General features: G+C 40.9%; 2 protein-coding genes across 3 annotated transcripts in view; one reads left to right on the forward strand and one right to left on the reverse strand.

Annotated features, from left to right (window-relative positions):
- Positions 1 to 4,221, forward strand: part of LOC126483743 (F-box/WD repeat-containing protein 5) — an 80,453-nt gene extending 76,232 nt beyond the window's left edge. For both annotated transcript variants that reach the window (XM_050106883.1, XM_050106882.1), the window contains exons 8-9: positions 2,143 to 2,355; positions 3,280 to 4,221. In XM_050106883.1, coding sequence (XP_049962840.1) covers positions 2,143 to 2,355; positions 3,280 to 3,547 — 481 coding nt within the window. In that variant the 3' untranslated portion in view covers positions 3,548 to 4,221. The remainder of the gene's footprint in view (positions 1 to 2,142; positions 2,356 to 3,279) is intronic.
- LOC126483742 (pre-mRNA-splicing factor syf1 homolog) overlaps positions 1 to 16,182 on the reverse strand; it is a 553,324-nt gene that overhangs the window by 294,833 nt on the left and 242,309 nt on the right. The gene's annotated exons all lie outside the window — the stretch shown is intronic.

A 16,182-nucleotide genomic window follows, 5' to 3' on the forward strand; every position in this document is an offset into this window, starting at 1 on the left:
AAATCTATGTAAATATACCTAAAAACAAAGAAGATGTGACTTACCAAACGAAAGTGCTGGCAGGTTGATAGACACACAAACAAACACAAACATACACACAAAATTCTAGCTTTCACAACCAATGGTTGCTTCATCAGGAAAGAGGGAAGGAGAGGGAAAGACGAAAGGATGTGGGTTTTAAGGGAGAGGGTAAGGAGTCATTCCAATCCATATAATTAATTTGAACCCAACAATTACATTTTCTCTTTCTGTTTTTGCAAGTAGTTTCACTTTGACGTAACCCACTTCCAAACCATAACAAAAAAAAAAATTTTTTTTTTCTTCCGCTTTCAACACTACCGCTGCTATAAAATCCACCATTTGCAGTTCACAAACAGTTCCTTTCACCTATTAAACAACCATTTCGGCTAATTCTAATAACTTTCACTTTATGTCCATTTCCGTTTTTCCCACATCACTGATCATTTTTAGCCGCTTCCCACAGGTTTTAACGTCATTATTTCTTCGTCAGACAATTGTTAGCCTCATTTTCATAATCTGCCACCACAAAACCACTCCTTTTAATACATTTGCATGCAGTTTTTTCGAAATTTTCCCGAATTTCTCCATCCTTTAACGTGTTTTGGAGGCAACACAACCACCTAACCTTTGTGCACATCGTTGTTTGCCAACCCAAGTTCACCACAGGATCAGCATAGCTCAGCTTTTACCAACCCTTTTTCGCCTTTTTTCACACCAGATCTCCAGTTGCTTTCCAGTTCACCTTTATCTCTCCCCATATATTTTTATTTTCATTTTCATTTCAGCCTCATGTCACACTTTCCACCTTCTAATACCATGTCACCCTCACAACATCCCCACAACGACCCCATTAAGTTTTATTTACATTCCCTCCGCAAACGCTTTTCCACTCCCGGGATTGGAATGACTCCTTACCCTCTCCCTTAAAACCCACATCCTTTCGTCTTTCCCTCTCCTTCCCTCTTTCCTGATGAAGCAACCATTGGTTGCGAAAGCTAGAATTTTGTGTGTATGTTTGTGTGTGTATCAACCTGCCAGCGCTTTCATTTGGTAAGTCACATCTTCTTTGTTTTTAGATATATTTTTCCCACGTGGAATGTTTCCCTCTATTATATTCAAAATCTATGTAAAAGTAGACAAAAATATTTATTTGCAGAAGTAGTTAATTAAGGTGTAAAACGATTAATTGATGGGGCGCAACTGAGGAAAAATGCATGCACGTAAGAACATGATTTTGTTGCCAATTACTGTATGTTGATTACAGCTGTCATCAAAGAATCCCTAGTGGTGCAATGTAATGGTGTTACAATAGAATATAAAAACTTTTTCTTTAAAATAAGCATTTTACTATTATTCATTTGAATTACTTTTTTATTAAAGAATGTCCTCACAAATTAAAACATATTTAATATTAAAATATCATTTCCAGAAAATGGAGCAAGATGTTCAGCATTAAAAATAACTTCAATGCTTTGTTTCCTCTAGAGTATTGTTATAACGTGGCCAACTAAATTTGTGTGTAGGAAGGCAATAAAACATTTCAGAATTACTTGAGGTACTGTTTGTACATAGTATCTTTGATCCTGAAGTTTCCTTACACTTTCTCCAGAGAGTATACAAACCCTACTGTTGTATTTTTTTGTTGATGTTGTACTGGGCATCGAAAAGGCATAATTTGTTTTTCTCTAGAAAGTAACACAGCACTGTATTTACTGTGTATACGCATACACGCTTTCTGTGGTTTGTGTATAACAAACTCTTTTGGGTACTATAAGCATCAGGAAACAACAGAAACTTGATGTCAGGTATGTATTCTACCTTCCACAAAAACCTACAAAATATAAGCATCACATAAGTAATGGATTATGAAAAATATTGTTATATCAAGTGATGAATCAGTGCATTGTTAAAACACAGTGGCATTTAAACATGTGTTATCTCAATTTTTGTCTTAGGTTGGTGAACTTTGTCAGAAAATGAGTAATAATGTTGGAAAATAAAAATATTGTAAATCATAATGCAGACCACAAATGATTTCATAATGTCAGTCAAGACTACTTTTAAGCTCTCACTAGTTATAAAGGAAAACTTTCTCAAATTATTTATCTATTCTGCTTGCAGGTATCTCTACGTAAACACCAGGCCATGGCCCAGAGGATACGTTATTACAAATCCATTGGATCCACCACCCATAGCTCAAGAAATTGACATTCATGTTATAGATTTAGTTACCCTGAAAGAAGTGGGAACAATGTTACGATCTCACAAAGCATATACACCAAATAATGAATGTTTCTTCATCTTCCTTGATGTATCTGATGAATATGTAGCCAGGTAATACAAATGTTTGTTTTCCTTGCACATAAATTAGAATGTTATATTAAAGAGCATGCTTTATATAACAAGGACAATTTTTTTGCTTTTGTTGTACTCAGAATCTGATCATGCTGATCATTTGAGGAAATCATTATATTAATCTTGCAATAACTTGGAAACCAATTATGAAACAGAATTGTTGGCCAGCAGGCCCACTTACCTTCAGGAGACAATATGTGCAGTACTGTCGATAGACAAATGCAAAAGTAAATGGGACACACTACCTAGCTTTCAGAACTAGTATTTCCTTCATCAAGGAGGAGAGAGAGGTAGCTTGGGAAAGGTTAAAAAGGAATGGCTGTTCACTCAGAACCCAGGATAAAAAGACCCACCTGTAGGAGGATGAAGGTAAACAAAGGTGAAGAAGGAGGTATCAGAGTCAGTCAGTCTGAGATGGCTCTAACTTGACCTTGATGTGGTCTGCATGCTTGCAGTATAAATGTCCCATATACAGCTGTTATAGAAAATGAGAATCCTCTTTCTATACTTCTCACTTTAATTAACTTTACAAAGACATTACTATTGGCACACTAAAAAAGTAGCAAACAGGAATTAGGAAAAACTGCTAAGCAGATGAGTGATATTCCCCATAAAGTGCTCTCTCTCTCTCTCTCTCTCTCTCTCTCTCTCTCTCTCTCTCTCTCTCTCTCTCTCTTTTCCCTCTCCCTACCACCCACCACCCCCCTGCCCACCCCCTTCCACTGGTAACAGACTTTTCCTTGTTCCTGCCTGCCATTACCACCACCATTCTTTGTTTGGTGAATAGTGACCTATCCCCGTAATAGAAATTTATTTTCTGTCCTGGAATCACCCTTATTCCAATTAATCTCTTTTTTAAAATGCTTATACAATGAAAAATAAGATTTTTATTCTAAATTTCAGTGGTGCAGAAGATAGACATGGCTATTTGTGGGATCGTCATTATGGTATATGTTTAGCTAAATTTCCACATTCGGATGTTGTGAGCTGTGTTGCATTCAACCCAGCAGATCCTGAAATGTTAGTAACAGCCTCTGATGATTACACAGTGAAAGTCTGGAGATCAAGAAATAAAGTGAAGAGCTTGAGTCTTGACAGAAGTTCCCTGCAACAAGGAATCGAAACATGTGATAGAAAAAGAACCAATCTTAAGACTAGAAAACTGTTATGACTGTGGTCTATTTAATACATGTCAGATATATATGTACATGGTAACTGTAATATTTTATTACTTCATAGATCTGTCTTGTTTATATAGATATCCAGATGCTGGAAAATACTTAAAATGCACTATGTGCAGATCACATAATTATGCTTCATGTTTATCATTCACTACTAGTGATAACTTAGATTTTCATTATACATGTAAAGAAAAAGTAAATATCACAATGCGAACTTATAAGACACAAAAGTATTCTTTTGTCTAAGACATTTTATTGAAAAGGTGAAAAAGTTAGGAAGTATGACAGAATTTTGATGTGTGCTTTATTATATACTTTTAAAAATGGCATCCTCTGTTCACAAAGTTTAGTATCTAAGAATTGTACTAATGAACCATCACTCTTCATTCACATTAGATTTAAATTTTGTTAAATTTGATGTGATGATTTATGAGCAACTTGACTGAGCTTGTTATCACACTTTTATTATATTTTCATGTCTCCTCATGTACAAACTGATATTTCACTGCATGTAATATTACTTGCTGCTTTTTTATGAACCTGTGATGATTTTCTTGAATTTTATGCTGAAGTCTGAAGAATATACGGAACTGTTGCCTAAAAAAAAAAAAGGCAATGATAATTCAAAAATGTCTGAAATTACAAATGGCACTATGTAATGATAAATAAAAATGCAATACTTACTGCAAAAGTGATTGATTGGCTATTGACATGTTTTTCTGTCCCTGTAAATAAGTCAGTTTTCTTGAACACTAGTACAGGAAAAAAAGCGCGCGTGCACACACACACACACACACACACACACACACACACACACACACACACACACACACACACACCTGCAGGGAAAGTTGAAGGCTCAAGGTAACACCCACAAAATGAGCTAAAGCAAACATTGAGAATACTACTACTGCCATCCCCTAGACAAAGCTGCTAAGCAAGTCTCACATTTTGATAAATGATGCACAGTGCAGCATGAACATCAACAGATTCAACCAGAGATGATAGAAGAACAGTGATAAATAAAGGTGAGTTACGAGGAAGAGAAATAAGTGAAATGAATCATCCAGTCAAAATCTAGGAGGAAAGTAGAAAAGGACGAGAAAGAAGTGATTATAAAAAGTTGAAAGTAATAGCTGAGTTGGGGATGCACCAAGTTCAAAATTCAGTAAACAAAGCTACCACTTCCGGCAGCAACAGCAGCTCTAACTCGGTTGAGCACCAAGTCAAACTGAGCTTGGATCACATATTGGGTACACTGATCTGTGCTGATCCAACTCTATACCAGAGTTTCCTGATAATACTGGCTTATAAGTGGTGGTGAGTCAGTCTCTCAGCTACCCATGATCTCATTTCCTGTGGGTGAGAAATCTGGCGAACATCCTGGGCAGAGCAGAAGTTGAACACCCTTTGTATGAAGGTAGTGAGGACAGCTTAGGCAACATGTGTTGTTGCTTTATGTTGTTGAAACATGTCAGAGACCTCAATATTAGGCCCCAGCCACCAGCCATAAATCTTATGGTAGCTGTCCAAATTACCAGCTACATGAACCAGTGGTGATTACGTTGTGTGCCCAGCGGCATCCCATACCATCATTCTAGATGCTGGGCTCGTATGGCAGTGGCAAATATAATCTGGCAACATCTTATCTGGAACTCTCCACACAAAAGTATTTTCACTGTTATACTATGCACACACATCTTCTATAAAGACAACGCTGTGACACTCCTGTCTGGTGTTGTCATTGGACATACCCCTGTCGGCCACAACAATGGTTCTACATCTACATAGATAATCTGCAAGCCACTATACAATGCATTGCGGAAGGTACCCTGTACCACTACTAGTCATTTCCTATCCTGTTCTATTCGCAAATAGAGTGAGGGAAAAATGACTGTCTCTAGGCCTTCATCTTATCTTTGTGGTCCTTACGCACAATGGTTGGCATGCTGACAGTCTGTTCACCAGGTGTTATCATGCTGTCCTTGTGGATACTTATCTTGCAGCAAATGAGCCTGTTCTTGGACTCAAGTTATGTGACATGGCTGTAAAGTCGGGGGAACTTGGAGGAGGGGGGCGAGGGGGGGGGGGAGGAGGGGGGCGAGGGGGGGGGGGAAGGAACCCTGGAAAAATCTCATTTTTGTCTCAGTAAATGGAAATGGTCTGTCTGTTTACTGAGATGTCATGCATTGTCACTGGATAGGCACAGCTGAGAACATGCATTGCTTCCCTACTCCCTCATTCTTACTGCTTTTCCCCTTTCTACCACTCCCTTCAGCTTGCAGTCAGTGCTGCCGCCACTTCTTTCCGGTAGCCTAGCAGCTGTCAACAAGAGGCAGGGAGGTGTGAGGAGTGGTTTGTTCGAATCTGATTCTCAGAGATTGTTCATGCAACAGCCAGAGGTGGCGGTCATGTGTGCACGAGTTGTGCCTGAGTGAATATGCATGTGCTCTCATTTTCTGACAAAGGCTATGGCCAAAAATTTAGTTGTGATTGTCTTTTCTGCGTGCCTGTCTGTGGCTCGCTGATCATCTTCAGGGTGAGTTGCTGCCTATCCGCATTAGTACTGATTCTCAGAGTATTTGCACAAGTTATCTGTTGCATAGATTGATCACCGCAGTCTCATTTCATCAATATGGCTTCTACGACACATGAATAGCTGGCCACGCGAATGGATTTGTACAACGGGCCGAACCACAGGCCACAACTGTGGGTATCTTTAACGGATCCGGCCTGCCAATCTGAAGCCCATCATTTACCACTATGTCCAGGCCCTGCCCATCGGATCTAGTCTCAACGATCTGCTCGCAGGTCAAGTCTGTTTGTGTGTGGCATAATACAGTGGATTTTTGTGGTTTATCCATGGACTCAGGACTGAGGTGCTCCTTGGTAAGCCAGAGACAATGGGTGATGGATTTCAGGAACTGTGACTATCCCATTGCAAGTACATTGTACAGTGCGGGATTTTATAGACATTTTATTTATAGCACAACATTTTGGCACTTTGAAAGTAGTTGATATATTAAAAAGTATCGATGATGATGAGAACAAAAAATAGTGGCAATCGTTAACTGTTTGTACGCTACTTACTCATATATTTCTCAAAAGAAAAATCATACAATACCTATAAAATAATTTAACTGGACAGATAAAAAATCTACTCACCGAGCGGTAGCAGATCACACACATAAGACTGTTGTAATTGGCAAGCTTTCAGAGCTAGTGGCTCCTCCTTCAGGTAGAAGGGTTAAAGGGGAAGGAAGAAGGATGAAGGAAAAGGACTAGAGACATAGAGGAAAAGGGGTAGATTTTGGGAAAGTCACCCAGCACCACGGTTCAGTGGAGACTTACCGTACGGGATGAGGAGGGAAGACTGATTGTTGGGGACCGCATCAGACAAGATTTGAAAACCTGAGAGCTTAAGGGTGGAAGACAGGGTAATATGCAAGACAAGGATTACTACTAAACATAGTGCACGAGTTAATAAGAGTGAAAAGCTACGTGCATTGTACATAACAGACGTGGGAGGGGGGGGGGGGGGGGGTGAAAAATAGACAGGAAAGACACAATGAAAGATATAGGAAACTAAAACAGGGTAAAGCAAAGAGTAGTTACAGTGAACAAATGCTGAGGTGGAATAAATTAAAGTAAATTAAGGCCAGGTGAGTGGCAAGAACCAAGGATGTGTTGCAGTGCTAGTTCCCACCAACGGAGTTCTGAGAAACTGGTTTCTGGGAGAAGAATCGAGATGGCGCGTGTGGCGAAACAGCTCCCAAGGTCACGAATGTCATGTTGTAGAGCATGCTCTGCAAAAGGATATTGCGATTTGCCAGCATACACCGTCTGCCTATGCTGATTCATCCTAATTAATTTGGTAGTAGTCATGACAAAGTAGAAGGCCGAACAGTGTTTACACAATAGCTGATATATGACGTGGTGTTTTCCAGGTGGCACTCCCTTTTATAGTATATGTTTTGCCAGTTTCAGGGCTATTATAGGTGGTAGTAGGAGGGTGCATAGGGCAAGTCTTGCAGGGGGGATGGTCACAGGGGTAGGAGCCATAGGGTAGGGAGATGGGTGCAGAAGGAGCAAAGGGTCTGACAAGAATATTACGGAGATTGGGAGGACAACGGAGATCTATTCTAGGTGTGGCGGGCAAAATTTCAGACAGAATGGATCTCATTTGAGTGCATGATTTTAGGAAGTCATGGCCCTGTCAAAGTAGCTGATTAACACATTCCAGACCACACTAATACTGAGTCACCAATGGTGTGCTCTGAAGCTGTTTCATGAAGGGATCAGCAGTACCAGGATTGTATGTGATGGCCTGGGAAATCTGCTTTTTAACTAGGCTGATAGGATAATTACATGCAGTGAAGGCTGAGTTGAAAATGGTGGCATGTTGCTGTAAAGAGTCTGCATCCAAACAAATATTTTTGCCCTGGATGCCAAGGCTGTATGGGAGGGAGCATTTTATCTGGAAGGGATGGCAATTGTCAAAATATAAGTACTGTTGTTTGTTTGTAGGTTTAATGTGTATGGAAATGTGTAGTTGGCCTTAAGTGATGATGAGATCGACATCAAAGAAAGTGGCATGGGTTGATCTAACACTGTAGTACTTGACTGAAAGGAGTATGTTAGTGAAGGTTTATGCCAGCTATCTGACACCTCTACATACAGCATCTGCCATCAAAATCCCATCCCTGTGATTCAAACTGATCTGCAGTCCCTCCTTAAAACCTCAGGCCCCTCACAAGGACAAACACCTCAATCCACAGAATTTCTCACCCCACCTAAACCACACACTTCCACCTTTTACCTTCTTCCTAAGATCCACAAACCCAATCATCCTGGCCGTCCTATAGTTGCTGGCTTCAGAGCACCCACAGACCATATATGTGCCTTAGGTGATCAATGCCTGCGACCCATGGAACAAAGACTCGCGTCCTACATCAAAGACACCACCTGTTTCCTATGATCGTCTGAAATCCGTGCCCGTCCCACTCCCACCACACACCTTGCTTGTCACCATCTCAGTCTCTACCAGCGTCCGCCATGCACATGGTCCGTCTGCTGCTGGACATTTCCTCAGTCAGCATCACCTGATTCCAAACCTATGAGATCCTTCCTACACACCTTAATCAACTTTATCCTTAGCAACAACTACTTCACCTTTGAGGGCAAAACATACAAACAGACCAGGGGTACAGCCATGGGAACCAGGATGGCTCCTTCCTTTGGCAACAATTGACAAAAAGCAAACCTTGGCAGCTGATGAATGCTTAGTTCTTGCTGACTTTTTGGAAAATTATTCCTTTGTTGTTCAAGATGAAATACAAGGGCACCACTGGGTAAAAAATACAGGCCACATTTCATCCATTTGTATTCTATTATAAAGATGAAGATAAACTAATGAGACACAGCTTTTGTGTCAACACTACAGCAGTGCACATTTTTCAACTAAAATTAACAAGCTACATTAAACATCACCACCCTTCCATAAAAAAAAAAAACTGATTTACTTTTCGGATGGGGCTGCAAGTCAATATAAAAAAAAATTTTTTATTATTAAAATCTCCTTTCATAAAGAAGATTTTGGGTTTGATGTAGAATGGCACTTTTTCACTTCATGACACGGGAAGAATGCTTCTGATGGTGTCGGGGGTACAACAAAGCAAGCTGTCTCAAAAGCAGGTCTGCAGCGGACCGATGACAATCATATCATAACACCTCAAGGAATGTTTGAATTCTGTAAAAAACATATCAAAGGAATTACCTATGTTTTTGTACAATATGAGGAAATACAAGAAGTCTATGACAGTTTCTTGTCTTGAAGGAAAGGTACAACACTTGTCAGAAGATTAAAGGCACTCGATCTTTTCATTGTTTTGTACCCAATTCACACAACTTACTGAAGTGTAAGATCACATCAACTTCGCCAGATAGTGAACTTCATCAGTGTGGAAAACTTGTACAACTGGTTCTTCAAAATGAAGACATAGTGGCTTGTGTTTACGATGAAAAGTCGTGGATTGGCAAAGTTGATAATATTGACTGTCAAAACCAAGATGTATATGTTGTATTTTATCACCCTCCAGGACCAAGGACATCTTTTAAAAAAACTAAGAAGGATCAAGTTTGGGTGCCACTTAAAAATGTACTAAGGAAGCCGTCTCCCATGGAATTTACAACTGTGACTGGGTGAACTTATGGTCTAACACCCAAACTGAGTCAACAAATTTCTCAAATGTTCGATGCGCAATGTACTAAAAACAGACAACAAGAGAACAATATAATGTAATTAGTAGGCTGCTTTTCAATAAAAAAAGTAAGTTATCATATATATGATTAAATTATGTACTGTAACTGATATATTTTATTCCATAAGCCTAGATATCGCAGATGTTAAAAAACGTATTTTTGACTCATGTTTGTAATTTTTTTCCATAACTTCCAATTGAATCTCAAAGTTGAAATTTATACTGAAGTTTCATATCACATAGGTCTATTAACTGTGAAATTTCCAGATTTTTACCTGGTCCCCGAACAAAGATATTACAGGTGACAAAATGGAAAAATTAAAAAAAATCCATTTTTTAAAGTAGTGTACTCTTTTAAGCATAAGCCGCTCACCATTGATACTCTATAAAAAGTAGCAGTGTAATAGCAGAAAAAATATTAAAGCTGAGAAATTAATCTATCTTTGGAAAACTACTGTTCAAAAATTGAGTTTTTTTTTTAATTTGTGGCTGATAACTTTGAACAATTAAAAATATATTAAGGAATAAATTCAGCTAAGTGATAATGATGTTAATTTGTAGCCCAGAGTGTGTTGAACTAAATGCATTTTATCTGAGAGGCTTAGGACAATCCACTATTGAATAATTATAGAAAATGTAGATGTTTGCAAATACGAAAAAATGCATGTGGTCTGGAACAAATATGGGTACCATTTCAAAACAATAAACAATAATTTTTTTTAAAAAATATTTTTGTGACTACTAGTCATTCTGAGATGGTCAAGCAACCAATTATTATTTTCTTGGACCACTTCGTATGGATTGACCCACATGATGTAAGAAGAAGACATATATACCAGCATGCATTGGAATTTGACAACTGCAGGATTGTGATCTATCAAGGCTACAGTTTATCGTTTCAAGATATTGCTGCTCGTATTGGTGAGGGTTTGACTACTATCATGTGAATGCCTTGCAGGATCTCATGACTAGGCAGTCCAGTGAGGACAGACATAGGAGTGATCAGAAAGTAATGGGAATTTAATTTCGTGGGCTCTATACATCTGATTTTCAAATTATTTTTATCTTGTTGGTACACATGTTCCTGATGTGTGTTTGCATTTTCAGCTGTTTTGAATTCTTAGTTTATTGTTGACCCTTGAAAAGGTTATACTTATTTGTGAGTGGTCAGCAAACTTTTACTTTAAAAAAAGATGGATCAAAAAATTGCATTAAATTTTTCTTGAAAAATGTATAAAGTGCTACACCTCATTCAAAATGTTGACAGGCACTTTTGGCATATTTACTATGAGTAACACAAGAGTTTACAAGTGGTATCATCATTTCAGTGAGAATTGAACACAACCGCCTGGATGCCCTAGCATACCAATTACCGATAACAATGTGCAAAAAGTAAAAAAATGGTCCTGGAAAATTGTTGAATCACTATCAGGGAGGTTGTTGATGATGTCAGCATGTTTTCTGGCAGATGTCAAGCAATTTTTTGTATGTTTTGGGCATGAAGCATGTAGCAGCAAAGTTTGTTTCAAAATTATTTAATGTCGACTGAAAATGACATTACATAGGTATCTCTTAGGGATTACTGAATGAATTCTACAATGATCCAGAACTTCTAAGAAGGCTATAACAGGTGACAATACATTCGTATATTGGTATGATATCAAAACCAAGGCCCAATTGTCCCAATGGAAACTGCCCGAAGAGCCAATACTGAAAAAAATTCAACAAGTTTGATCACACTTGAATGTTCTTCTTTCTGTTTTTCTCGACTACAATGGGATAGTGCACCATAAATTTCTACCTTATGGTCATATGGTCAAAAAAGGAAACCTATCTGAAAGTTGTGTGTCATTTGCATGAAGCATTCCAGAGAAAACTACCAGAATTGTGGCAAAATGACTCATGGAAATTGCATCATGGTAATGCTCCCTCTCACACCTCCAGGGTTGCCACAAGTTTCCCCAAGTGAAATTCCCTGATGTTTCCATGACCTCCAGAGAAGAATTTTTCCCTCACGAATTTTGAGATCCCAAGGGTCATTAAAGACATAAGTTAACAAGAAACTGTAACTACTTCCATATTTCTCCCCCATGTGTGCAAAAATTGTAAGTAATAACATTAACATCTTTTGTAATGGACTGTTAGATTGATAAAGCAAGCCAAATGGTATATGTGTTTTATTAAGACCACAATTGTTATTTTATTTCAATAAAACAAAGACATCTGGTGACAAAATTACACATTTCCTTAGAGTCGCAAAACAGTTTTAAAATGCCTTCACTGATTTCAGAAATAACCTCAGAAAACTTTAGGGCTCTTGAAAGAAGTATATAAAGCAGGGAAGAGCTGTGTACACCAACACTATAGGACACCACCAATAAAACGTTGGTTCTACTATGTTCTTATGTTCTTTATTGTCAGTTATTACCCACTGTGTTATGTCCATTATTTTATAGGTATTACAATGAAAACAATCAATTATTGACAAAATAATTTAATTGGACAGATAAAAAAAATCTACCCACCAAGCCGCGGCAGAACACACACATAAAAGACTGTTGTAATTTGAAGGCTTTCAGAGCCAGTGGCTCCTTCTTCAGGCAGAATGGTTGAAGTGGAAGGAAGAAGGGTGAAGGAAAAGGACTAGAGACATAGAGGAAAAGTGGCAGAATTCAGGAAAGTCACCCAGAACCATAGATCAGGGGAGACTTACCGTATGGGATGAGGAGGGAAGACTGATTGTTGGGGATCGCATCAGACGAGATTTGAAAACCTGAAAGCTTAAGGGTGGAAGGCAGGGTAATATGCAAGACAGAGATTACTACTAAACATAGTGCACAAGTTAATAAGAGTGAAAACCTATGTGCATTGTACATAACAGACATGGGAGAGGGGCCGTGAAAAATAGACAGGAAAGACAATGAAAGATGTAAAAAACTAAAACAGGGTAGAGCAAAGAGTAGTTACAGTGAACAAATGCTGAGGCGGAATACATTAATGTGTATTAAGGCCAGGTGGGTGGCAAGAACCAAGGACATGTTGCAGTGCTAGTTCCCACCAACGAAGTTCTGAGAAATTGGTTTCTGGGGGAAGAATCCAGATGGCGCATGTGGTGAAACAGGTCCCAAGGTCACGAATGTCATGTTGTAGATCATGCTCTGCAAAAGGATATTGTGAGTTGCCAGCAAACACCGTCTGCCTAAGCTGATTCATCTTAATTGATTTGGTGGTAATCATGACGATGTACAAGGCCGAACAGTGTTTCTATAATAGCTGGTATATGACAGGTGTTGTTTCGCAGGAGGCTCTCCCTTTTATAGTATATGTTTTGCCAGTTACAGGACTAGTATAGGTGGTGGTAGGAAGGTGCATAGGGCAAGTCTTGCAGCGGGAATGGTCACAAGGGTAGGAACCATAGGGTAGGGAGATGGGTGCAGGGGGAGCATAGGGCCTGATAAGAATATTGTGGAGATTGGGAGGGCGATGGAGAGCTATTCTAGGTGTGGCGGGCAAAATGTCAGACAGAATGGATCTCATTTGAGGGCATGATTTTAGGAAGTCCTGGCCCTGTCAAAGTAGCTGATTAACACATTCCAGACCACACTGAGTCACCAATTGTGTGCTCTGAAGCTGTTTTGTGGAGGGATCAGCAGCACCAGAATTGGATTTGATGGTCCGGGAAATCTGCTTTTTAACTAGACTGATGGGGTAATTATGAGCAGTGAAGGCTGAAGTGAGAATGGTAGTGTATTGCTGGAAAGATTCTGCATCCAAACAAATATGTTTGCCTCGGGTGCCAAAGCTGTATGGGAGGGAACGTTTGACATGGAAAGGGTAGAACTGTCCAAATGTAAGTACAGTAAACTCTCGTTTATCCAAATCATGTTTATCCAAAATCCACTTTATGCAAACAATTTTTTCCAATTTTCCCAGCTCAAATTGGCGCTGTCTGTCGCGTAGTGCAGCTACACTTTTGGCTAGCTAAACTGACACTTGACATTGACTATGCCTGGAGCCATGCATTCGCTGGTGTTTTTTGGCAGTCTACTGCTAATCAGTGCACTGGCGCATGTCAAAAGTCTAAGTGTCATCAATTTGTGCGTGTGTTGGTTGAAGTTTTACGAGGTTTCTTGTTCATATTGTGTGGTTTCATGCCATTGCCATCTATTGGACCTTCTTGGAAGTACAGTATGTACAGGACTGCTCTATGCAGTGCGACATAGCCCTGTCGAAACCGACAATGAGAGTACGTTACCAAATACTTTCTGCCTGTTGTTGGTACATCAGATGAAACCATGTGTTTAACAATTTAACAGTGAATGTCCAACGCGCTGTTGTGTTGCTGCGTGGGCTTGGTTAGCAAGGGGGAGAGAGGTTAGACGATGGCTGCGACAGCCTGGTTTCAAAAGTCAAAAGCTTTGCCTAATGCGTCTCGAGTGTTGTCAAGACTGTGTGTATACAATTTAACATTTTGTGCTCACACTACATGCTTCAAAATGTCCAGAGATAAAAGTGGCCAAAAACCAAAAAAGAATCAGTCGAGTATATGTAAAAAAAAATGCTGAACGTGACTATGGGTACGAAATGAAAAAAGAATGTGATCTCGTTGGAACAAAAGCTTCGTGCTTTGCAGAGAACTGATGCTCGTGAGCCACTCATGAAAGTTCCTGTGGATTTGATCATCGGTAGGAGTCCTATTACTGATTGGAAAACAAATCGATCAGAAATTGAAAAATTTTGTTCCATCCAAGTGTCAGGCAGCACATTGAAATCTCGAAAAACGATGAGGAAAGGTGCACATCCTCAGTTAGATGAGGCCTTATTTTTGTGGCATGAACAAATAAGAGCCAAAGTTCTGCCAGTTTCAGGTCCTCTCTGTTATAACCTTTAATCACTAATAAATTGCATGGATATACAAAAGTAGAAACACTAGCGGGTTACATGCTACTAACTCCGTATCTGTCATTCGACTCCCGTGCCGTGACGTGCGGCCGGCGCCATTCATAGCCAGGTGGCGCTCCCGCGCTCGGCCGAGCTGCGGAGTGCCTCTATCGCCGTGTTCGCGTACTAACGTAGCGGCACTTTTGAATGTCGTGGCACTGTCCCAACACTTTTCCCCCCTTGAAAAAAAAAACACTCACTTCCTTGGATACACGGACAGTGCGGAGACATCCATGGCCTCTTGGGAGGCCCCGAGAAGATCCCGCGGAGAAACACGAGAGTATGGTCGAAACTGTCCAGGACGGAAGCTTGCGCGTGGAACGTGCCTCCTGGACGAGATGATGGGTGAAAACTCCAGAGCAGCATCCATAGGTGTTGTGGACCTGGGGGTGTGCTCCAGCGAGATGGGTCCCGGAGAAGGCGGCGTCGCGACTGGGGCCGGTTCCGGCGTACTCGGAAGCGGTAGCAACGGCGGCGGCAGCAACACGCCCGGAAGATCGGCAGCAGCGACAGGACTGGCTTCTCGGGCTAGACGAAAGAAGGGGCGGTGGTACCGACGTGGCCACCACTCGTGGGCGCATCTGGTCATAATGGCGAACAACCATGCCGTCGTCCGTACGTATTTCACAAAGCCGGCGGCCGCGAAGAGCCTGGACCACCCCTGGAATCCATTTAGGGCGAGATCCATACCCCCGTGCCCACACGTCGGCGCCCACCGGGTATTTTCCCGCACTAGGGGACACAGTACAAGGCCTGGCAGGGTGAAGCAGGTGCAGTAGAGTGCGCGGTTGGCGGCCATGCAAGAGTTCAGCAGGGCTGCGATCACCCAGAGGCGTGAAGCGATAAGAACTCAGAAATTGCAACAGAGCATCAACTGTGGAAAAATCACTAAGGAATTTTTTCATTTGGCTTTTGAAAGTGCGGACAAGGCGCTCGTCCTCCCCATTCGATTGCGGATGGAAGGGCGGTGCTGTAACACGATGAATCCCTTGTCCAGTACAAAAATCACAGAAGGCCTGCGAAGAGAACTGAGGGCCATTGTCCGTGACAATCGTGGATGGAAGACCTTCTAGCGCAAAGATTTTGGACAAAGCCAGCGTCGTCGCCACAGTGGTGGGCGATGGACATCGAACAACAAACGGAAACTTCGAGAAGGCGTCAACCAACAGTAGCCAATAAGTGCCGAGGAAGGGGCCGGCAAAGTCAGCGTGCACCCGTTCCCACGGCTGCGCCGGATCAGGCCACGGAGAGGGCAGAGTACGAGGCGCAGCCAGTTGTTGAACACACTGATCACACGCAGCGACCATGTGGGCGATGTCCGAATCAATACCGGGCCAATAAACGTGCCTGCGGGCCAGGGACTTAGTCCGAGAAATCCCCCAATGGCCCTCATGCAATAGTTTGAGAACATCTTTGCGAAGAGA

Source organism: Schistocerca serialis, chromosome 6, assembly GCF_023864345.2.
Source record: "Schistocerca serialis cubense isolate TAMUIC-IGC-003099 chromosome 6, iqSchSeri2.2, whole genome shotgun sequence".
Taxonomy (NCBI): domain Eukaryota; kingdom Metazoa; phylum Arthropoda; class Insecta; order Orthoptera; family Acrididae; genus Schistocerca; species Schistocerca serialis.